Source organism: Aquila chrysaetos, chromosome 15 (assembly GCF_900496995.4).
Source record: "Aquila chrysaetos chrysaetos chromosome 15, bAquChr1.4, whole genome shotgun sequence".
NCBI lineage: Eukaryota > Metazoa > Chordata > Aves > Accipitriformes > Accipitridae > Aquila > Aquila chrysaetos.
Genome location: NC_044018.1, coordinates 28,884,373 through 28,906,264, shown reverse-complemented (window position 1 = coordinate 28,906,264; position 21,892 = coordinate 28,884,373). Strand labels below are relative to the sequence as shown.

General features: G+C 69.1%; 3 protein-coding genes across 5 annotated transcripts; 2 read left to right on the top strand and 1 right to left on the bottom strand.

Moving 5' to 3' along the window:
* The first annotated feature begins 908 nt into the window (after positions 1-908).
* On the top strand, positions 909-2,764 carry ATG101 (autophagy related 101). Of its 3 annotated transcripts, none has more exons than XM_030037290.2 (3): positions 909-973; positions 1,405-1,693; positions 1,830-2,764. In XM_030037290.2, the coding sequence occupies exons 1-3, from the start codon at positions 921-923 to the stop codon at positions 2,232-2,234; spliced, it is 747 nt and encodes a 248-aa protein (XP_029893150.1). In that variant the 5' UTR covers positions 909-920; the 3' UTR covers positions 2,235-2,764. The 3 variants fall into 3 exon arrangements, with proteins under 3 accessions (XP_029893150.1, XP_029893151.1, XP_029893152.1); XM_030037291.2 differs by having other exon boundaries at positions 938-1,025; XM_030037292.2 differs by lacking the exon at positions 909-973 and adding an exon at positions 1,052-1,079.
* A 1,723-nt stretch (positions 2,765-4,487) lies between these two features.
* FMNL3 (formin like 3) lies at positions 4,488-18,744 on the bottom strand. The gene is given in 30 exon segments (XM_030037111.2): positions 4,488-4,971; positions 5,067-5,099; positions 5,883-5,981; positions 6,095-6,206; positions 6,300-6,389; positions 6,485-6,586; positions 7,057-7,217; positions 7,298-7,427; positions 7,526-7,606; positions 7,751-7,819; positions 7,916-8,150; positions 8,905-9,107; positions 9,199-9,323; positions 9,591-9,659; positions 9,851-9,884; positions 9,886-10,098; positions 10,168-10,269; positions 10,420-10,569; positions 10,646-10,756; positions 10,847-10,921; positions 11,214-11,307; positions 11,384-11,460; positions 11,544-11,652; positions 12,784-12,936; positions 13,303-13,386; positions 14,787-14,863; positions 14,952-15,032; positions 15,130-15,213; positions 17,717-17,904; positions 18,642-18,744. Coding segments are annotated over 28 exon segments (3,204 nt in total). The 3' UTR covers positions 4,488-4,971; positions 5,067-5,099; positions 5,883-5,889.
* On the top strand, positions 18,234-21,539 carry TMBIM6 (transmembrane BAX inhibitor motif containing 6). Its single transcript, XM_030037293.2, has 10 exons — positions 18,234-18,347; positions 19,869-19,972; positions 20,071-20,179; positions 20,287-20,407; positions 20,526-20,574; positions 20,649-20,746; positions 20,861-20,940; positions 21,062-21,162; positions 21,239-21,311; positions 21,398-21,539. The coding sequence occupies exons 2-10, from the start codon at positions 19,917-19,919 to the stop codon at positions 21,419-21,421; spliced, it is 711 nt and encodes a 236-aa protein (XP_029893153.1). The 5' UTR covers positions 18,234-18,347; positions 19,869-19,916; the 3' UTR covers positions 21,422-21,539.
* Positions 21,540-21,892: the final 353 nt, after the last annotated feature.

The following is a 21,892-nucleotide window of genomic DNA, read 5'->3' as shown; positions in this document are numbered from 1 at the left end:
GGGCCTATGGTGCCAAGCAGGGCCAGGTAAAAATAGCCCCGCGGCCGGCTCCAGCCATGCCGGTTGCCCCGGGGGCTGCACGGCACAGACACATGTGTCACGACGTGTGCCCGGTCTTCTGCCAGGTGACATGCCACGGCCACCGCCTTCCCTGCTATTTACACCAGGACACGTGTCCCCACGGCCGTGCGGGCGGCCTGATGCCGAGACCGGTCAGGGGACACTGCCGTGACATGGGGCTGGTGTCCCAAATCCCCATGGCCCTCTGTCCCCCGTGTCCCCCACGTCCCTTTCTCCAGTATCGCCGGTGTCCCCGTGCCCCCTGTCCCCTGTGTCCCCCATGTCCCGTGTCCATGTGTACCCCGTGTCCCCTGTGTCCCCCGTGTCCCCTGTTGTCCCACGTCCTCGTGTCCCTCCTTTCCCCATGTCCCCATATTGGTGTCCCCCATGTCCCTGTGGCTCCCGCGGCCCCTGTGTCCCCTCTCCCCATGTACACCCCCGTGTTCTCTCCTTGTCCCTTGTTGTCCCCCTGTCCTGGGTCATGGCCCTGCGGGGGGGGGTCACCGGGGTCACCGGACCCCCAGCCCCTCTGCAGTACCGCCGCGGAGCCTCCGGCCCAGCGGGGGCGCTGTGCTTTCGGAAGCCCCCCGAGGAAGTGAGCCGCTCTGCACCGCCCTATGCCCAGCTCTGTGGCGTCCCTTCCCGGAACGAACCAAGCGGGTAGCGATGCGGAGGGGGGGGGGGGGGCAAGCCGCGGAACGGGAAAGGCGATTCCATTCCCGGGGCCTCACCGCGGCCTAAAACGGCATCGCCGCGCAGCGTTAAACGAAACGAGGTGCAGATTGAGGAAACACGGCTGCTACAGCGGGAGGCGCCGCCGTTTCGGTAAATGGTGTGTGCCGACCCGCCCCCTTACCTAGATGGGCTGCCTCCACTTCCCTCCTCCCCGCCGTCAGATGGTCGGTCCCGGGCGGTGAGTGCGGGCCGGGCCGGCGGCGCTGAGGGGGCCGCGGCCCCGGCAGAGGGTGAGGGGGGGCCGGGACCCTTGGGGGTGAGGGGGGACGGGGCCCCGGGAGAGGGTGAGGGCAGCTGGGGGCCGAGGGGAGCCGGGGTCCTCGAGGGTGAGGGGGGTCTGGAGCTCTGCGAGGGGGGAGAGTCGGTATGGTGGGGGGGGCGACGTCTGGGGCCCTGTGGGGTATTTGAGGGGCCCGGACCGGGACTCCTGGGCCCCTGAGAGGACGGGGGGACCCGGACCGTGACGCCTGGGTCCCTGAGAGGTGGGGAGGGCACACAGTGGGACACCAGGGTTCCCAGGGGGTGAGTAAAGGTGGGTGGGTAGAGGGGCTGTTACCCAAGCGGGGGCACAACTCACCCCCCCTGCCAACACCCTTTTTTTCCTCACAGGACCTGCTGTCGCACCCCCCCCGGAGCCACCCCTGCCATGAATTGCCGTGCGGAGGTGCTGGAGGTGTCGGTGGAGGGTCGGCAGGTGGAGGAGGCCATGCTGGCGGTGCTCCACACCGTCCTGCTGCACCGCAGCACCGGCAAGTTCCACTACAAGAAGGAGGGCACCTACTCCATCGGCACCGTGGGCACCCAGGATGTGGACTGTGACTTCATCGACTTCGCCTACGTCCGTGTCTCCTCCGAGGAGCTGGACCGGGCCCTCCGCAAGGCCGTCGGGGAGTTCAAGGTAAGGGAGCCCCACAGGGACCCATCAGGGACGAAAGCGGGAGCTTAAAATCCTGTAGGCTGTGCCTTGTCCTTGCCTGGGAAGGGAAAGTCAGTCCCTGGCCCCCCCTGAGCAGGGCCACATGCTCTCTCGGCAGGACGCGTTGCGCAACTCGGGCAGCGACGGGATGGGGCAGATCTCCCTGGAGTTCTACCAGAAGAAGAAGTCGCGCTGGCCCTTCTCGGATGAGTGCATCCCCTGGGAGCTGTGGACCATCAAGGTGAATGTGGTGAACCTGGCTAACGAGCAGGAGCGGCAGATCTGCCGGGAGAAGGTGGGCGAGAAACTCTGCGAGAAGATCATCAACATCGTAGAGGTGATGAACCGCCACGAGTACCTGCCTAAGATGCCCACCCAGTCGGAGGTGGACAACGTCTTCGACACCAGCCTGAAGGACGTGCAGCCTTACCTGTACAAGATCTCCTACCAGATCACGGACTCCCTGGGCACCTCGGTCACTACCACCATGCGCCGGCTCATCAAGGACACGCTGGCTCTGTAGGACTGGGTGCCACCGAGGCAGGTTCACCCCGCATGGTGGCACCTCTCCAGCACAGCCCCTGGCTCTTTGGGACAGCATCTCTGCTTGGATCCCTCCTCTCCACCTCTAAAAAGCCTCTGCAAGGAGCTGGACTCAGCCTGGCCCTTAATTGGAGGTTGCTGCTGGTTTGGTTTGCACTGTGGGGCGCTTGCCCATCCTGGAGAACTGGCTTGGCAGCTCCCAGGGGTGGTGAGTCCCCGGGGCGGGAGGTGCTGGTTGGCGCGTGCGGCACCGGCTCGGCGCTGGGCTCGTGGCCCCAGCAGAAAGCGGTGCTGGGGATCAGCACGGGGAGGGGATGACGTCCGAACCCTGTCCGGCCCCTCCTGCGGCTGCTCTCTAACTCAATTTGCTCGGCACAGCCTGTGCCAGCCTCGTCACCGCATGTCACCCCTGGTGGCACCCCTGTCCCTGGGACTGAGCCGCTTCCCTGCGGGGCCCGGAGACGAGCTCACTGCCTCCTCTGGGGCAAAAATAAAGTATTTCTCCTTTCACGTGGAGTCTGGTCACGTCCTGCTTGTTGATGGGGCCAGTGTCCATGGGATGGGAGGGAAATGGGTGCCAAGGCTGAGCTGGGGGACCCCACTGTGTCCCCGTGCGGTGGGGCTCACCGGCTGCAGTGGGGAGAGGCAGGGATGGGCAGTGGCATGGGGGGGCTGACACCCCTGGGCCAGGTCAGTGCTGCCTACACCCTGGGAGCGGTACCCCGAGTGGGGCAGCCCCAGCTGCCCCCCCAAGCACACCCAGGGGAGGGGATGGGGCGAACCCCCTTCTGTGCAGGACTCTGCACTCCTCCACTACACCAAGGGGGGGGGCAAAGCTACTTCCCTCCCCCGGGGTGGGGCATCTGCTGGGCACCAGCTTCTCAACCAAGCGAGGGGGGCTGCGCGGGCAGCTAAGACGGTCCCTGACATCACTTAAACCCTCCCTGTCCGTCACCGCTCTGCTGCCACTGCCCTGCTCGCCAGCACTCTGCTCCTGGGAGGAAGAGGAGGAGGAGATGAACGCCACACTGGCGCAGGCCAGCGCCTGGGGGGACACGCGGGTGGCCGAGGCCGCCCAAATTGCCGTCGTCCTGGTGCTCTGCCTCACCGTCACCTTCGCCATCTTCTTCCTCGGCTGCAACCTGCTGCTGCAGGCGGAGAGCCTGGTGGCAGCCCCGGCGCAGGGGGAACGGCGACCGTCCCATGAGGCTGAGGGAGCTGCCGAGGGGGCGTAGGGACCAGCCCGAGCCCAGCGGATGGATGGATGGATGGACGGATAGACAGATGGATGAACAGCAGCATCTTTGCCCACAGCATCTTCGATGGCACTTAGGGACGGAGCGGGACGGCGCTGGGGACCACAGCGTCCCTGGCTTGTACAGATGGATTAAAAGGCAACGGGGCCAGCGGAGCTGCTGGGGGAGCCGGTCCTGGGCCAGGTCTGGATCTGGCCATGGGCGCGGCAGCGCTGGTAATCCCCCCCGAGAGGATTAGGGGAAACTTTTATTCTCTGTTTCAGGGCTAATCCCTGGGCTGGTGGGGCAGGCGCTGCTCTTGGCTCAGGGAGGGAGACCGGGCACCTGCCCTGCCGTGGGGGGGGGGGGCGCATCCTGCCCCGCTGTGCCATGGCTGCACGGCTGCTGGAGGGGGTCTAGGGCCACATCCTGCCCCTCCCAGCCCCTTATACCCTGACAGCAGAGATGCCAGGGCTGCATCCTGCCTTCCCAAAACCCTTTCTGCCCTTCTCCTAGGGACGCAATGACCGCATCCTGCTCCTCCCAGCCCTTTAGACTTCGCAATGGCCGCATCCTGCCCCAAACCGCCTGCTAGCAGGGGGTCCCGTGGCTCCATCCTGCCCTTCCATGCCCCCTTTGCTCTGCCCTAGCGATGTTCAGGCCTCATCCTGCCCCTCCATCCTCCTTTTCCTTTGCTCCTGGGGCCACATCCTGCCCCTCCACCCTCTACTGCAGCTCCCCTAAGCCGCTCCCAGTCTCCCACAGCTGCCAGCAGTGGGGTGAACTGCCCCCCCCCCCCAGCAGGTCTCCCCCCCTCCCTTAATCCTGCAGCTTTAATAACACTGCCGCAAAACTTGCTTAAGGGTCTGGTCCCTGTACATGCATGTCACCCCCACCCAGGGAGACAGGACCCCCAGCATGGGGGGCTCCCCAGATGCCTGGGTCGCCTCTGTGCCTCCCCCAGACCCCCCCCCCCCCCCAAGCAGGCAGCGGCCATGTAAAAGAATCCATATATTTCACATGTACAAAAAGTCACTGGGGAGGGTCCGGGGGGGGGGTCTGGGGTGGGGGGCACCATCCTGCTGCCCCCCCCCCCCCCCCCGGCCTGGCTTTGGTCCCTTTTTTTTTGGCAATTAGTGTTCACATCAGTGGTCAAAGTGACGAGCGTGCGGGGGGGGGGGTCCCCGTGGTCCCCGCAGCGGGATGGGGGCTCTGGGGCAGTGACCCCCACTGGGATGAGGGGACCCCGATGGGGAGGGGGCACCCCGTGGGTCAGCCACCGGCGCTGGGCCCCTACCGCAGCCGGGGACAGGATTTGGCCTCTGCCGCAGGCAGGCTGGGGGGGGGGTGGTCCGGGCAGTGAGCCCCCCCAGGTGCAGGGGACAGGGACACCGCCTGCGAGCCTGGGCAAGGACGGTGGCACGAGGACATTCCCCCGCCTTGGACAGTGTCGGGGGGGAGGACAGAGCCCTCCCCTGGCACCTGCAGGGCAGAGCAGGGTGAGGAGGGGAAACTGAGGCAGCCCAGCTGCTGCAGCTCCCCACTCCCCCCCCACCACCACCACCCAGGGTCCTTACCCTCGCTCGGCTACAGGCGGATCCACCTGCGGGCTGTGGGACGGAAGGGACAGTGTCAGGGGACACCTGGCCTGGGGGGTGGTCCCAGGTGACCCCCTCCGGGGCTGAGGCAGCTCGGAGCCAGTCCTCCACGCACTGGGCTGGGACCCAGTATCGCACTGGGACCCTGCTCTGGGATCCAGTTTTGCACTGGGACCCCGTGCTGGGATTCAGTATTGCACTGGGAACCCACACTGCAGCAAAGACCCCATGCTGGAAACCCAGTCTTGCACCAGGACCCTTACTGGGACCCAGCCTTGCATCGGGATCCTGTGCTGGGACTCAGCCTGCAGTGGGATCTGTGCTGGGATCCAGTACTGCACTGGGACCCTGCACTGCATCAAAGAAAGACCCCATGCTGGGAACCCAGCCTTGCACCGGGATCTTTTGCCAAGATCTTGTGCCGGAACCCCAACACTGCACCGGAATCCTGTGCCCGGATCCAGCCTTGCACCAGGATCCTGTGCTGGGACCCAGCCTTACACTGGGATCCTGTGCCAGGACCCTGTACTGGGACCCAGCCTTGCACTGGGATCCTGTGGCGGGACCCAGCCTTACACCGGGATCCTGTGCCAGGATCCTGTGCCGGGACCGAGCCTTGCACCGAATTCCCACACCAGGACCCTGCTCCGCTCCAAGGGGCTGGGGCAGGGGGGTGCCAGGCACCCCGGAGTGACGGCATGCGGGGAGAGGGCATGCAGGAGGGGGCATGCGGGGCCAGGGGGGATCCAGGGGTCTGGGGGGGGTCCCGGGGGGGACCGGGCATGCAGGTGGTACCTGGGGGCTAACAGCTGGACTCGTCGTGGTGGGACGGGTCGCAGAAGAAGCGCGAGCCCCGCTTGGCGGTGCGGGCCGTGAACGGGACGCTCTTCAGCGCTGCAGGGGTGGGGGGGGCATGGGCAGGGGGGGACGGACAGGGAGACGTCAGCCCCCGCACGCAGGCGAGACCCAGGTGTCCGGGTCGGGGGGGGCGGCGGCGGGGGCCGTACCGGTGATGATGTCCTCGATGGTGCCATCCTTGCCCTCGTAGACGGGGCGATGGTCCTTGGCCTGGCGCCGCCGCAGCTCCGCAATCAGCTCCTGCTGCTGCCACTTGTTCCGCTGCGAGGGAGACGCGGGGGTCCCGGGTTGGGGACACAGGTGTCTCCTCCGTGTCCCCCCACCCAGCCCACCCACGCGCCCATCCACGCTCACCTTCTCCTGCTTCTTAGCCTCCTGCGCCAGCAGCTTCTCCCGCATCACCTCCTCCTGCTTCTTCCGCGTCTCGTTCTCCTGCTCCGCATCCTGCCGGGGCGAGGGGGCGGCGGTGGGAGCCAGCCCCCACCCCCAGCACCAGTGTCACCGACCCCCCCATGTGTCCCCTCCCGGCCCCACCTCACCTTGTAGGAGCGGATGAACCGGACAAAGACCGGGAAGAAGACGGACGGGGGAGTCGTCTTGGGGCTCTCGCCAAAATACCGCACCACCGTGTTGTAGGCGTCCTGGGGAGGGGGACGGGACGGTCACCGACCGGCTGCACGTCCCGCAGCTCCTGGTGGCCTCCTGGCACGAGGGGCGTGCAAAGACAGACGTGCACGAAGGCCATGCAAAGCAAAGCAGGCGTGCATGAGGAGCGTGTAAAGCAAGGCATGCACGAGGGCTGCGCAAAGCAAGACGTGCACGAGGGCCGTGCAAAGCAAGGCACGCACGAGGAGCGTGCAAAGCAAGGCAGGCGTACAGGAGGAGCATGCAAAGTAAGGCGTGCGTGACAAGGCGTGCATGAGGAGCGTGCAAAGCAAGGCGTGGACAAGAGCCGTGCAAAGCAAGGCACGCACGAGGAGCGTGCAAAGCAAGGCAGGCGTACACGAGGAGCGCGCAAAGCGAGGCATGCAAGAGAGCTATGCAAAGTAAGGCATGCATGACACGGCGTGTGCAAGGGCCGTGCAAGGCACAGCCGCTCCGCAGCCCTCACCTCGGCCGTCCGCGCGTCCTTCTGCAGCCGCTCCAGCTTGCCCTCGCTGGCGGCCAGGAAGGAACGCAGGACGCTGTTCTCGTGCAGCCCGCACTCCCGTCGCAGCAACTCCATTCCCCGACCCAGCTCCTTCACGTCCAACAGCACGTTCTCCAGGGACACTGCGGGGCCACAGGGACGGGTCAGGGGACCCACAGCCCCGGGGGATGGCGAGCTGGGGGCATGGGGACGGGGGGGGCACCTGCGGCCGCCTTCTCCACGAAGTGCAGCTCCTGCCAGAAGGTTGCCAGCTCGGGGTACTTCTCCCGCACCGTCAGCGCGATGAAATGCAGCAGCGTCATCTTCCTGTCCGTTGACTTGGTGTCCAGGAGCTGCAGGACAATTTGGGGGTGGGTCATGGCTGTGGCACGGGACCCTGGGGAGCCCATGCGGTCCCAGGGACCCGGGCAGGGAGTCTGGGGTTGCCCACCAGGTCCAGGCTCTGTAGTTTGAAGCCGTAGACAGCGCCGCGTTTGCTGCTGTTCATGTAGTTGCCCAGCGCCAAGATAATCTGCAGGGGAAAAGCACCAGGGATGGTGGGGTCAGGGAGGAGCGAGACCCCCATGGGACCCCCACCTGCCCAGCTACGGGCGAGGATGGAGGGCAGGACTCCAACCCAGCTTGTCCCCACGTCCTCTGGCCTCCCCATGCTCACCTCCAACATGTGCTTCAGCTTCTGCGAGGACTTGACGGAGGCCGAGGCCGCGATGATGGCATTGAGCTGCTGCAGGGGGACAGAACGGGGAGGGGGGACTCAGCTGGGGCGCAGGGTCCAGTCACCCCCAGTGGGTGCGATCCCCCTCTCTCCCCGGCTCTGTACCGGTGTCAGCATCTGGAGGTTTTCGGCGAAGTTGCCGAGGAAGGCCATGATGGCCATGCGCTGGGGCAGCCGCTCCACCTTGCTGAACTGCAGCATGAAGCGGTCCTCGTCCGCCAGCTCCTCCAGCGGCTTGCGCTCCCGCTCGTACTGCCGCAGCGCCTTCACCTCCGCCTCCGTCGGCAGGAACCGCATCAGGCACTCCACAAAGTCCACCGGCAGTGTCGCCAGGTCGAACCTGCCCCGCGCCCGCACCGTCGGGGATCGGCTCCCCGCTGCACCCCAACCAGCTCCTTGCACCATGCCTCGGCACCCCTGCACCCTAACCAGCCCCCCCCCCCGCACCCTGCTTGGCCTCCCTGCACCCTGCGTGCACCCATTGCACCCCAGCCAGCCCCCCTGCATCCTGCCTGAGCACCATTGCACCCCAACAAGACCCTCGCACCCCAACCAGACCCCCTGCACCCTAGCAAGCCTCCTTGAAGCCTACCTAGCCCCTCTGCACCCCAACCAGCCCCCCTGCACCCCAACCAGCCCCCCTGCACCCTGCCTGGTCCCATTACAGCCCAAACAGCCCCCCCGGCACCCTGCTTGGCCTCCCTGCACCCTGCGTGGACCCTTTGCACCCCAGCCAGCCCCCCTGCACCCTGCCTGAGCCCCACTGCACCCCAACCAGACCCCCTGCACCCTAGCAAACCCCCTTGAAGCTTACCTAGCCCCTCTGCACCCCAACCAGCCCCCCTGCACCCTGCATGGTCCCTTTACAACCCAAACAGCCCCCCCAGCACCCTGCTTGGCCCCATTACAGCCCAAACGGCCCCCCCCCTGCACCCTGCCTGACCCTCTGCATCCCAACCAGCCGCCCTGCACCTTGCCTAGCCCCCCTGCACCCCAGCCAGCCCCCTTGAACCATGCCAGGACCCCCTGCACCCCAACGAGCCCATCAGCCCCCCCAATACCCCTCCGCTGCCCCCCAGCGTGGGGGCACGTACGTGTGGATGGCCCTGCAGATCTCCTCGGTGCCGCGGCCCGCCTTGCGCAGGGTGATGGCCAGGTTCTTGGCCCGGTTGGCCTCCAGCAGCGTCACCTTGCTGGCCGCCTTCTGCGACGCCTTGTTCTTGGCGCAGATGAGGTCGAGGGCCGGACCCTGCGCTTTGGTCTTGAAGAGCTCCTCGAAGCGCTCCAGGTCGAGATCCTGGTGGGACAAGGAGGGGGGGGGGGCTCAGAGGTGGGAGCAGCGCCGGTGGCACCCACCCAGCCGCTCGGGCCAAGGGTGCTGGGCTCACCTCCAGCACTCGCTCGTCGTCCAGCTCGCTGAACACCGTCCCACTGATCTGGTTGGGCTTCAGCGCCGTCCAGTTGAAGACGGGCAGCCGGAACTTGGTCTTGATGGGCTTCTTGATCCGGATGGCTGCCAGCGGAGCAGGAGCCGGCTTAGCCCCCGCCGGGGCAGGGGGGACATGTCCTGTGCCCACCCTGAGCCACCCGAGTCCGGTGCATTGGTCCCCAGGCTGTCCCCATCCCCTGTGCCACCCCATCCCTGCACCACGGTCCCCGCACCCGTCCCTTGGTGACTGCAACCCCGACACCCTGGTGCCTGCAAGCCTTCCCCTTCCTCTGTCCCCACCGTCCCCGCACCGTCCCCATCCCCACGGTCCCCGTACCCCCCCCCACCTACCCGAGAGCCCGACGGTGAGAGCGATGGAGGGTGAAGCTCCGGGCAGCGGCGGGGCTGGGGGACACTTGCCTGCGAAGGAAGGTGAGGGTGAGACCGTGCCCCAGCAGGGATGACCCAGTTTTGGGGACCCCCCCAGCCTCGGGAGTGGTCCGGCACAAGGTACACCCCGTTTTTGGAGCCCCCCCCCGCCACGTCCTGGGGATGCCCAGCTCCGGGATGCCGCAGTTTTGGGGATGCCCCAGAGACTCCCCCATCCTCACCTGGGAGCGGAGGTGCGGGGGGTGGCAGGGGGGGGTGGCGGGGGTGGCGGTGGGGGCGCAGCCTCCACGGGGGGCAGGACGGGGAGCCGCAGGGCCTCCTCCAGGGGTTCGGGCTCGGGCTGGGGAGGGGGCTCGATGCCCGGTACGGGGGGCGGCTCAGAGCCGTAGCGCCGCCGGAAAGCCTCGTCCTTCTCCTTAATCATCCGCCGCAGCGTGTGCACCTGGTGGCTCGTGTGCTCGTAGGTCTCCTGGGGACGGCAAGCGTCAGGCTGGGGGGACGGGACCCTGCCCCGCTCCCCACAGCCCCCCCCATGTACCTTGACCACCTCCAGCTCCTTCTCCCGCTGCAGCAGCTGCTTCTCCAGCTCCGCCACCCGCATCATGTTCTCGTTCTCCAGGTCCAGCAGCTTCTCCGTTAGCTGCGGGGGGGGGAATGTGGCTGTGACACCGGCTTGGGGACCAGCCCCGCAGTATCACTGTTGATCTCCCCCGGGGCAAAGCCAGACCCTGGGAGGGGATGCCCCAGGACATGACGAGGAGCATCCCCACGTCCCCCTGCGTTCACATACATGGGACAGATGCTCCTCTAGCTCTTCCACCTTCTCCAGGGCCACGTTCTTGGTCTCAGCGTCCTCCAGCAGCCCCCCCACGTCAAAGACATTGTCCAGGTATGCCTGGATCTGCACCTGCAGCTTCTCGCTCTCTGTGTGCCTCGACTTCTGCAGGCGTCGGGGCAGCGTCAGGGATGGGGGGGGCTCCTTGGGGCAGCCCCCCTGGCCCCCCGACCCCCTGTACCTGCAGGAACTCCTCCAGCCCCAGCTTGGTGAACTCATACTGGAGATGGACGCGAAAGTTCATGTCCTCCACCGAGTGCACCACAATGTTGATGAACTGCATGCAGGCGACCTGCGGGCAGGGCTGGCGTCACCAGGAGCCCCCCCAGCACCTCCTGTTGTCCCAAAGACCCTCCCCCTCGCCCAGGACCGGGTGTCCCACCATGAAGTCGATGCTGCTGTCCTCGTTGCGGAAGTAGTCCATCAGCCGCTCGAAGCGGTGCTTCTCCTTGCAGACCTGAGCGGGCAGCAGACATGGGGTTAACCTGCCTTTGCCCCCCCACCGGCCACTGGCCCCCCATCCCCTGGGCTCCAGTCTCCTAATCCCAGTCTGGTACCCCCAGACCCCCCATTCCAGCCTGACCTCATCTTCCCTGACCCCTCTGCGTTCCAGAATCCCCATCCCAGCCTGGTCCTGGTGTTCCCCATTCCTCCATTCCCTGGGTCCTGGTCCCCAATCCCAGCCTGATCGTGGTGCCCCCAGCGCCCCCCATCCCAACCTGCTGCTGCAGCCCCCGCTCCCCCCATACCTCCTTGAAGTTGTCGAAGGCAGCGAGGATGATCTCGTGGCCGCCCCTCACCAGGCAGACGGCCGCCAGCAGCTCCAGCACCAGCGCCTTTGTCCTAGGGCAGAGCAGCACCGTCACCATCACACCTGGCTGGCACCGGGACCACCCCCACCAGATCCCCCCCCTCTTACCTTGGGTTCTTGTTATTGAGGCTCAGAGCGATCTCGTTGACGGCATGAGGATGGGACATGACCAGGTTGAAGCCGTACTGTGGGGACGGAGCGGGGACGGCGTTAGCAGTGCCGGCGCGGCGGCAGCATCGGTGTCCCCCCCATCGTGGGGCGGTGGTACCTGGTAGTTCATGATGGCCCGCAGACACATGATGCAGAGATGGACGTCATCCTTCTGGCTCACCAGGCGCGAGTTCTTCAGCGCCCTGCGGCTCGGCAGCGTGCCGTAGCTGGGGGGGGGGACACACAGGGCACCCATGAGCGGGACCCTCGCACCGCCGGTGCTGCACCGCCAGCGCTCGCCCGGGCGGGGGAACCGGCCCCGTGGGGACCGGGGTGGGGACAGCATGGGGACAGCATAGGGACAGCAGGGTTTTTGGATGGGCAGAGGCAGAGAGAAGCGGCTGGAGGGCGAGAGGGACAGAGGCTGGCGGAGACTCGGAGCAAAGCCGCCGCGAGCACCGGGCCGGCCCCGGGCTGCCGGTACTTACCCGGCGGGCGAGCGGCGAGGTGGGCGCAGAGGACAGAGAGAGAGAGCGCAGCCAGAGAGGGGGGGGGCCCGGCCCTAGAAGCAGAGATGGGGCGCGTTACCCCGGGGCGCGGGGGCAGAGCCAGAGCGGGGGGCGAGCGGAGGCAGCGCGGCCGCGGCAGGCAGAGGTACGGGCAGGGCGGCGTGGGCAGGATGATACGGCAGCGCCGAGCTGCTACGGGTGGGCAGGGCACGGCACGGCACGAACGGCCGGCAGGATGGGACGCGGCACGCAAGGCAGCGCAGGATGCGGCACGCGTGGCACGTGCCACAGCCACACCGTGCGCAAGGCACAGCCTGGCGCTCGGGGCGCACCACGGGGCAGCCGGCGCAGAGGACATGGCACGTACCGTGCACACGATGGTGTACGGCACAGGGCAGGACAGTGCACGGCCCAGTATGCGCCACGGGCAGGGCGATGCGCGGCACAGGGCGGGATGGTGCGCGGCACAGCACGCACCACGGGCAGGATGGTGCATAGCACGGCATGCACCACAAGGCGGTGAGCACACGGCATCCACCACAGGCAGGATGGTGCGTGGCGTATCACACGCCGCGGGCAGGATCGCGCGTGGCACAGGGCACGACGGCACGGCACACGCCATGGGCAAGATGGCGCGTGGCGCGGCACACGCCGCGGGCGCGACAGCGCATGGCACAGCACGCACCGCGAGGCAGCGGGCGCGCGGCACGCACCGCGGGCAGGACGGCGCACGGCACGGCACGCAGCGAGCGGCGGCACCGTGGCCGGCCAGAACCGGCGGAGCGGGGCAGCCGCCGGGCGCATCGGCGGGACGTACCCCTGCGGCCGGCCGGCGCGGCGGGTACGTACCGTAGGGCGGTCTGGCGGGCAGAGCGTGCGAGGCTGCTGGCGAAAGGGGCGGGCAGGGCGCTGGGGTGCTGCAGATCCTCGATGGACCTGCTCCAGGCGCGCAGCTTTTCCAGCGCGCCGTCCTCGCCGCTTTCCAGGCCCTCAAAATCCAACCTGGGTGGGACACGAGCGTAGGGCGGGGGTAGGGGCGGGGGGGGGGGGGGAGCACACGGCTTACGGCGCGGAGCGGCGCAGCCACCGCGGCAAGCGTTGAAGCGGGTGGCGGCTGAACAGCGGCGGGGCAGGGAGAGGCGCGAGGGTGGCCCTGGGACCCCCCCCCCCCCCCCCCCCATCCCCGTGTCCCTCGGGACCCCACGGCAGGTGGGTCCCAGCGTGCCGGCTGGGCTGCCCCAGTGCCGATAAGGAGCCGAGCGGTATCGGCCGCCTGCAGCGGGGAGCTGCCGCAGGGCACCGGGACCCTCCACATCCCAGTACCCCAGGGACCCCCCCCCCCCGCCCCGGCCCCTGCACCCTACTCACATGACGGCACACTGGGCGAAGGACAGGTAGTTCACCAGCACATCCAGCCCCTTGTTCTCATCGTTGAGGAACTCACGCACCCACCTACAGCACCAGGCACCCATCAGGGCCCAGAGGAGCCGGCAACCCCCCCCGCCAGCATGATCCCCCCCCCCCCCCCCACCGTAGGGACCCCCGGCCCGGTACAGGGATGGGGAGGGGGCAGCGGGGGTGTCCCGGGGCTCCGGTGGCGGTTGCAGCCCCTCTGCTATCGCCGGTACCAGCGCCGGCACGGCTTTATCTGCCGGCTGCAGGGCAGGGAGGGCTCGGCCCCGGGCGCAAGGCGGGAAGCTGAGCTGGGTGCTGGGGCTGTACCCCCAGCCCTGGGCACCCCAGGGTGGGGGGGTTCGGGGTGCCCCTGCCCCCCCGGGAGGGTGTTAGGGTGCACATGTGAGGCGCTGAGCCCAGCTGAGATGTGCCGGGGTCACGGTGGGGGGGGGTGGTGTGTGCAAGGTGGGGGGGGGGGGGGGTTTGCACCCGAGGGGGTGCACATGGCGTGGGTGTGCACGTGTGTAGGGAGCGTGCACAAGGCGCGTGTGCATGGGGGGGTGTCTATTGGGGGGGGGGTGCACAGCAGGGAGGGCAGCGTGCACGGGATGTCCATGTGCACGGCGGGGGGTGGTCTGTATGGGGGGGGGGGGTGCATGCATAGGGAGAGGCACTGTGTGCACGGGGCGGGGGGGGGGTGGGGGGGGGGGGGGGGCGAGTGTGCCTTGGGGGTCCCACGCGTGCCCCTGCCTGCAGCCCTGCCCGTGGCCGGGGGCGGTGAGTCAGGCAGTAGCGGGAGCTGGAGGGGGGGGGGGGGCCGGGATGGGGGGGCCGCGGCCGCCCCTTTCCTGCCGGCGCCAGCCCCTCGCCCCAGCCCGTTTCCTGTCTCTGGCTCGCTGCTATTTTTGGGCCGCGGGCGGGGAAGAACCGAAATGGCGGGGCCGGTGGCGGGGCATAGCCCAGCACGTGCACGAGCCGCCCCGAGCATGCGGGCACGACCACGGCGCCGGGCACCCGCCGGTGACGTCCCCAACCGTCCCCGGTAACGTCCCCGTCCCTCCGGTCAGCCCGCGCGGCTCCGGTGCGTTCCCTCCCGCGTGCCGGAGGGGGACGAGCTGCCGGCGCGGGGTCAGGGTGCCGCCGGCTCGGGGACGGTGACGGTGACGAGTCCTCCGGTGCCGGGAGGAGTCGGGCAGGATCTGGCCGCTCCGGCTTCGCGCAGGGCGTCATCGCCGGCCCATCCGCCCGCGGCATCCGCCCCCGGGACCTGCCCGCCGGCGGCCCTGGCCCACGGCACAGCCAGGGCAGGAACCGTCCCAGTTCCTGCAGCGCCTCCGACTTCCCCTGCAGCTGCAGCAGGGCTGGACCTGGGACCCTGTGCCCCCCCCCCCCCGGGACCCTGTGCCCGCCCCCCCCCCCCAACACGACCCCACTCCACCCCGGTACCCCACGCTCACCCGATGTGGTTCGTCCTCAGGCTGATCTCCAGCTCGCGCAGGACCTTGGTCGACTCCTGCACCCTCCTCCTGAACTTCTGGGGGCAGAGCAAGGCTGAGCCATGCCCCCCCCCCCCCCCCCCCAGACCCCCTGGACACCCCCCCAGCCCTCCCCAAGCCCCTCACCTTCCGCGTGACACCCGGCTCCAGGAAGCTGCGCAATTTCTGGATGTAGGCGTGGGGGGGGCTCTTCACCTGGAACCGCTCCTGGGGGCGGACGGGGAGGGGGGATGTTGGTGGCACCGGCACGGCAGCACAGCTCCCCCCCCTCCAGGACCCCTCGTGGCCCCCCCCAGTCCCCCACCTGGTCGCAGATGAGGTCCCACTTCTTCTCGTTGTCGTACTGGCGCAGGAGCCGGGCTTTGTCCGGGGGCAGGTTCATGGAACTCTGGGGGCAAAGCGGGCGGCGTCACCCCAGGGGACACAGGGACGCTGACCCCCCCCCCCCCCGAGGGCACCCGATCCTGTGGCACAGCCAGGGTCCCCCTCCAAGAGCACCCGGACCCGTAGCACAGCCAGGGTCCCCCCCAAGGGCACCCGGCTCCATGGCACGGCCAGGGTCCCTGGCACTGGGAAGCACTGGTGGGCACGGAGCCACACGCGTGGCACGGGGATGGCAGTACCACCGGGGCCACGTGCCAGCCGCCGGCAGCACCAAATCTCCCCAGCGCCGACACGTCCTTCCTGTCTGCACCCGCTTCCTCGCCGGCAAACCGCAGCCTCCGTTCTCTGACCGCGGCACGAAGCCCGGCAGTGATGCCCGGCTCGCCGGCGCGCTGGGCATCTTCATGGCAGAACCCGGGGACCGCTGGTGAAGGATACGGTCCGGAGCACCCGTATCATGGGACACCACAGTGGAAACTGGGGATGCCGGATGATGGTGGGCTTGGGGATGCCCCAGCGGGTGATGCCACCCTGGTGGGCGATGCCATCCTGGTGAGGCAGCTCCCGGGCAGTGCCGTTAGCAGGAGCCGGCCATCACCGCAGCCGGGAGGTGCTGGCACTCCACCCGTCCCGTGGCAACTAAAATTATCCCTCCCCTGGTCATCCTGGCCCCGCGGAGCTGCAGGAAACCGGGCCAGAGCCTGGGTGAGGCCGTGCACCTCTGGGGGGGGGGGGGGACGACAGTGCCACGGGAGCGGGAATGTCACCGCCAGGATGGGGTCGCCCCAAAATCGCCCTGGGGACGGGGACGGTACCTCCCTCCCCACGGGGCCATGCTTATTTGTACACAAAATCACACGGCCCCCCCCGGGGAACACCCCGGGGACAGAGGCGGGTGGGGGACAACACACGGAGGCCCCGGGCAGGGGCGGGGGGCACCGGGGGGGCTTTGAAGAGCGGCCGCCTTCGCCGGCGTTCCCGCCGCTCGGCTTCCTGCCTTTGTGGCGGGAGCGGGGCCGCTCCCGGCTGGGCACTTCCTCCCCCCCCCCCCCCCCCATCGGGGACCCCCCCCTCCAGCTGCCCTGGGACTGAGCCCCCCCCCCACCAAGGACCAGGGGCTACCCAGGCTGGGGGCCACCCCAGGGTTGGGGGACACCCAGGGACGGATCCTGCCCGTCCGGGGGCCGCCGGCGCTGCAGCCCCATCACATGATGAAATATTTTCCTCCCCGGCAGTAGCCGGGCCGACGCTGGGGCGGGGGGGAATTTTGGGGGTTCCCCCCCCCCCAGTGCCGCCACCCCCAAAATTCCCCCCGTCCCGGCGTTCGTCATTGCCCAGCAGGATGTGTCCCCCCCCCGCCACCGGCCCCACAGGGACTGGCTGCCGCATCCGCCCCGCGTGGGATGCGGGGACGGGCAACGGCCCCGCGGGTGGGTGCCCCTCGCCGCTGGTGGGGCGGTCCCACGCTGGGGGTGCCGGTGCTCCCCGGTACCCCCCGGTTCCGGCTCCCAGAGCCCCGTGGGACCACGCTCGGCATTTCCTGCCCGGACGTGGCTTCCGCTGGCTACGGCCACCACCGGGACGGCGGTGCCGGGTCTCGGGGGCTGTGTGCCCTGGGTGTCACCCAGCCGTGGTGGCCCTGCCAGTGTTGTGTGTCCCCCCAAAAAAAGCCAGGTCCGTGCCGGCACCACGGATGGGCCACCCCACTGCCGACGGGCCAGCCCGCTGTGCCACGAGCCATGTGCCGGTGGGACGCGGTGGCCCCCATGGCACGGGTGGTCCCGATGCCACCTGGGTCACGGCGTGGGGACGGGGTCACCGCCGAGCCACAGCCAGGTGCCAGGGTGGCACCGCAGCCTTAGCCGGTGACCGCTGCGGGAAGGCCACCGCCCCGGCCGTGACAGCGGACCGGGGACCACGCGGGGGACCCGCGCCCCACGGGGACCCCGCACCCACAGGGACCCCCAGCCCTGGGGACCCTGCACCCACGGGGACCCCAGCACCCACGGGGGACCCGCACCCAGCCCCGTGCGCCGCCTCGATGGGACTTTCCCGGGTGAAAAAGTCCCGGGGCCAAAGGGGCCGCCCCCGCCGGTAGCACCGGGAGTGGCGTCACCCCTCCCGGGGCTGTCCCGGGCCGGACTTCCCCCGCGGCTACCCCCGGCCCCGCGGCCACTGCCCATCCCCGGCGGCTACCGGCGCTCCCTGCCCGCCCCCGGATCCTCCGGGCGCCGGTGCCGTCCCCGGCGGTGCCCGCCCGTCCGCTGGCCCCGCAGCCGGGACGCCGGGAGGGGAGCGCGGCGGAGGGGCGCGTCCGGCCCGGGAGGGGTCCCGGATAGGGGCGAACCGGGAGGGCACGGCGGGACCCGGAGAAAGCACGGAGGGAGCAGGGAGGGAGCACGGGGGAAGCGCACCGGGGAGGGCGGACCGGGAACCGGAGGGGCGCAGCGAGAAACGGGCGGGGGCGCGGCGGACGACCGGGGCCGAGACGGGGGTCGGTCTCTCACCAGCACCAAAGCGAAACGCTCCTCCAGCTCGCAAGGCTCCGGCATCGGCATCTTGCCCGGGGCGAGCAAACCGGGTCCTCCCGGGCCCGACGCTGCCGCCGCTCCCGGGCCCCGGGGCAGCGCCTCCCCGTCCGCGCTCTCCACGTTCCCCCATCCCCGGCCCAGGCACCGGGGGGCGGCGGGGGAGGCTCAGCCCGTCGCGTCCGGCCGCCGCCGCCGCCTCCCGGGCCCGCCCCGCCCCGCCCCCGCCCCGCCGGGCCCCCGCCCCGGCCCCGCCCCGCCGCCCGCTGCTCCGCCGCGGAACCGCCAGGGGGCGCCCAAGGGCGGAGGGGCGGCGGTACCACCGGGGGGGCGCCCAAGAGCAGGGAGATCTCGATTGGCCCGACCCCTGCCACGGCGGCCAATGAGCGTCGCGCTTCAGTGCGGGGGAGGGAAGAGCCTGGCCAACGGTGGCGTTCGGGCGCGGCCGGCCACCAATGAGAGGCGGCGGCGCCCGCCCCGGGTTGTGGCGGCGGGCCAATAAAGCGAGGCGGAGGGCGGGCCTCGGCCGCTCGTCGGCCAATGGGGGTCGGGGGGCGTGGCGGAGTGGGGACCGTTCGAGGCCTGGCACGGACGGCGGAGCGCCGCGCAGGTGAGGGCTGAGGGGACCGCGGCGGCGGCTGGGGCGGGGGGGGGGCCCGGCCGGACCTCGGGGGTCCCCGCCGCCCCCTGGGGCCCTTACGGTGGCTGCGGGCCCCGGGCAGCCCCCACCGTCCCATCAGGCCTCACCCCCGGGGGGGCCCGGCCCGGTCTGGGCAGCTTCTGCCCGCCCCCCCGGCTCTTCCACAGGCCTCGCTGCCGGAGGCGGGGGTGCACGCGGGTCCGGTCTCCCGTGGGGTCCCCGTCTGGTTCTAGTGTTGGGGGGGGAATTCAGGGAAGCACCCGCAGGGGAAGCGGGAGGTCGCCAGCAGGCCCCGGGGCAGCGCCAGGGCCGGGTGCGGGCGCCGGTGGGTAAAGGTCGCCCGACAGCCACGGGCCCGGTTACCCATTGACGGCAGAGCCCGGCAGCCACCCGCGGGCCAGCGACCGGGGACGTCACCAGCAAAACCGAAAGGCTTCTGGTTCCCATTTCACTTCCTTGTGCCAGGCGAAGGGCTGCTCTCCCAGCTCCCGGGCCCCGGTGCGGGAGGCCCGGGTTGTTCTGCCGTCCCGGGAGCTGGGAGCCAGCTGCCATCTCCGCAGGGAGGACAGGCCCTGCCTGACGAAACTCGCTGTCACAGCCGCCTGCTACGCTGGGAGGAGGCTGTCACACACCTCCGTGGCCACCACACCCCAGGCAGAGACAGCTTCCCCATTGCGTTGTGCAACCCCCGTTGAGGCGATGGGGCAGCAGCCTCTGCTTCTGCCCCATCATGAGCTGTGAGGCCGAGCCAGGAGGTCCCCATCGGCACGGTGGCACCAGCCCAGTGACATCTGAGCTCTCGCTATCCTAGTGCTGGGATGAAACCAGTGCAGCCCTGGACAAGGAGAGCAGGCACAAGGGTCTCTGCTGGTGTGGCGGGAGGAGACCCCAAGCTCTTCCCTCTGCTGGGGCGGCCGGTTGACAGCCCCGCAGCCTGTGCCCCCTTGGGTCTTGTCTGCCCCAGCCTGTTCAGTCCCCTCCGCCCCTTTGGGGACAGGCAGCTCGTGCCACTTGCTGGGCTGGTTGGACTCCCGCAGGTGCCAGGGTAAACGGTACCAGCCGAACCGGCCGGACCAGAGGGTGGTGGAGGGGCCAGAGCAGGAAGGGGTGAGGAGGAGGAGAAGAAGGAGGCCCTGCAGGGAGCCTCGCGCTGACAGAGCCTCCTCTGGGGATGTCATTACGGGCGCTAATAGTAGCCTGGCACAAAGACGCTTTCCAGCTGCCGGCAGCGCTCCCGTGGGTTCAGGGCCTCCCCAGGGACAGCCCTGGTCTCGCAACAGCCCGCAACGCTTGCACCAGCTGAGCAAGGAGGGCTCCAGCACCTGGCTGGCGCAGAGCGCAGCAGATCCCAAGCAGCTCGCAGCTCCTGCCACTCGCTCCGCACAGGACAGGCAGGTCCTCGGCTCCCGCTGAGCTCCTTTGCCGCGTGGCAGGAGCTTTGGGAGCACAGGAGGGCTCCGGCATCCCCCTGACCCACCTCCCCTCTTGCAGCTTGCACCCCTGCAAAGCGGCCGGTGGGCCCACTCCCAAGCCGGCACCATGAACGTCTTCGACCGAAACATCAACTTTGACGCCCTCTTCAAGTTCTCCCACATGTGAGTAATGCCACGGGCAGGCTGGGCTGGAGCGGGGGGGCTCACAGGGGGCTGTGCCAGCCTCACCGCCGGCCTCATCGCTGCCCCCTCGCCCGCAGCTCGGCCTCCACCCAGGAGCACCTGAAGAGGGTCTATGCCAGCTTCGCCCTCTGCATGTTCGTGGCGGCCGCAGGGGCCTACATCAACGTGGTGACCCACCTCTTCCAGGTGAGGGGCCTTTGGGGTGTCGCGGGTGGCCCCCGTGCTTGCACCCCCCCCACCCGCACCGCCCCGGCAAGGCGATGCCGGGCCCCCACTTGCCTCTCGCCCCACAGTTCAGCCTCCTGACCGGCTTGGGTGCCCTGGGGCTGATGATCTGGCTGACGGCCACCCCGCACAACCGGGAGACGGAGCAGAAGAGGCTGGGGATGCTGGCCGGCTTCGCCTTCCTGACGGGTAGGTGGGCACCAGGGACCCTCCCGAGTCCCACGGGACCCCGAGCCCTGGGGAGGGGGGACGAGGGCCCTGCCTAGCTCCGAAATGGCTCCGGTGACTCCCTGCTCTGTCCTTTTAGGCATCAACCTGGGGCCCCTCCTGCAGATGTGCATCTCCATCAACCCCAGGTAGGAGCGTGACCCCCCCCCAGCTGCCCCCCGCCACCCCCCAGGCCTCGTTCACCCTCTCTCCTTTCTCCTAGCATCATCCCCACCGCCTTCCTGGGCACCGCCACCATCTTCGCCTGCTTCTCGCTGAGCGCCCTGTATGCCCGGCGCCGCAGCTTCCTCTACCTGGGAGGTGAGAGGGGCCGGAGGGGGGACACCCACGGGAGCTGGGGGCTCCCTGTACAGGGTGGGGGGCACCCCACGGGTGGGCCAGGGCCAGGCCTCACTCCCTGCCCTCTCCTCACAGGTTTCCTGCTCTCTGGCCTCACCCTGATGCTTCTCTCCTCCGTGGTTAATGCCTTCGTGGGATCCACTTGGCTCTTCACGGTGAGTCCCCTCCCGGCTGCCAGGACCCCGCAGAGGACGGACAGACGGACGGACATCAGCTCGCACCAGTGATGCCAACACGGGACTGTCCATCATCTAACACCCCCTCTCCCTCCCGCAGGCCAATCTCTACCTGGGGCTGATGATCATGTGCGGCTTCGTGCTCTTCGACACGCAGCTCATCATCGAGAAGGCGGAGAGCGGGGACAAGGATTACATCTGGTGGGTGCCGGGGACAGGGGGGGTCGGGGAACGGGACAGGACGGGCCCCCCTGAACGCATCCCTCCCTCCCTGCAGGCACTGCGTCGATCTCTTCCTCGACTTCGTCGACATCTTCCGGGAGCTCCTGATGATCCTGGGCATGACTGAGGTGGGTGATGGTCCCCGGTGTGTGGCTGGGGGGGGTGGGACAGGAGCCACGGACCTGGCAGTGACCGGCCACCTCTCCTCTTGCAGAAGAAGAAGAAGGAGAAGAAGTGAAGCAGCTCCAGGCCGAGGTGGAGCTGTCCCCGTCCGGTCCCTGTCCCCACCCTGACCTGTCCCTTCTCTGATTCATTAAAGGGGTTGCGCTTTGCTGCCGATGAAAAGCAGCACAGAAGCTTTCGCACCTTGTGGGTTTTTCTCTTGTTTAGCTTTTCTTTGATTAGAAACTGGCCAATTTGCGGATCCTGCTGGAGTTCGGCTCCCCCTCCAACCCCCTCCCCAGCCCAGCTCCCCCCCCCGCCAGCCCAGAGCCCACGTCCCTCGGCGTTATCGCCGACACGTGAGCGTTCTGTAGAGGTTTCTCCCCGGCCCCACGGGCAACACATCCCCGCTGTGCCCTTGCACCGACAGCTGGGGCATTATCCCCCCACCCGGGCAGCTGTGGGCCCCCACTATGCCAGCCCGGTGTGGGGTGGCAGGACCCTCTGAAGCCAAACTCAACGGAGGAGCCTCTCCTTTAGCACCAGT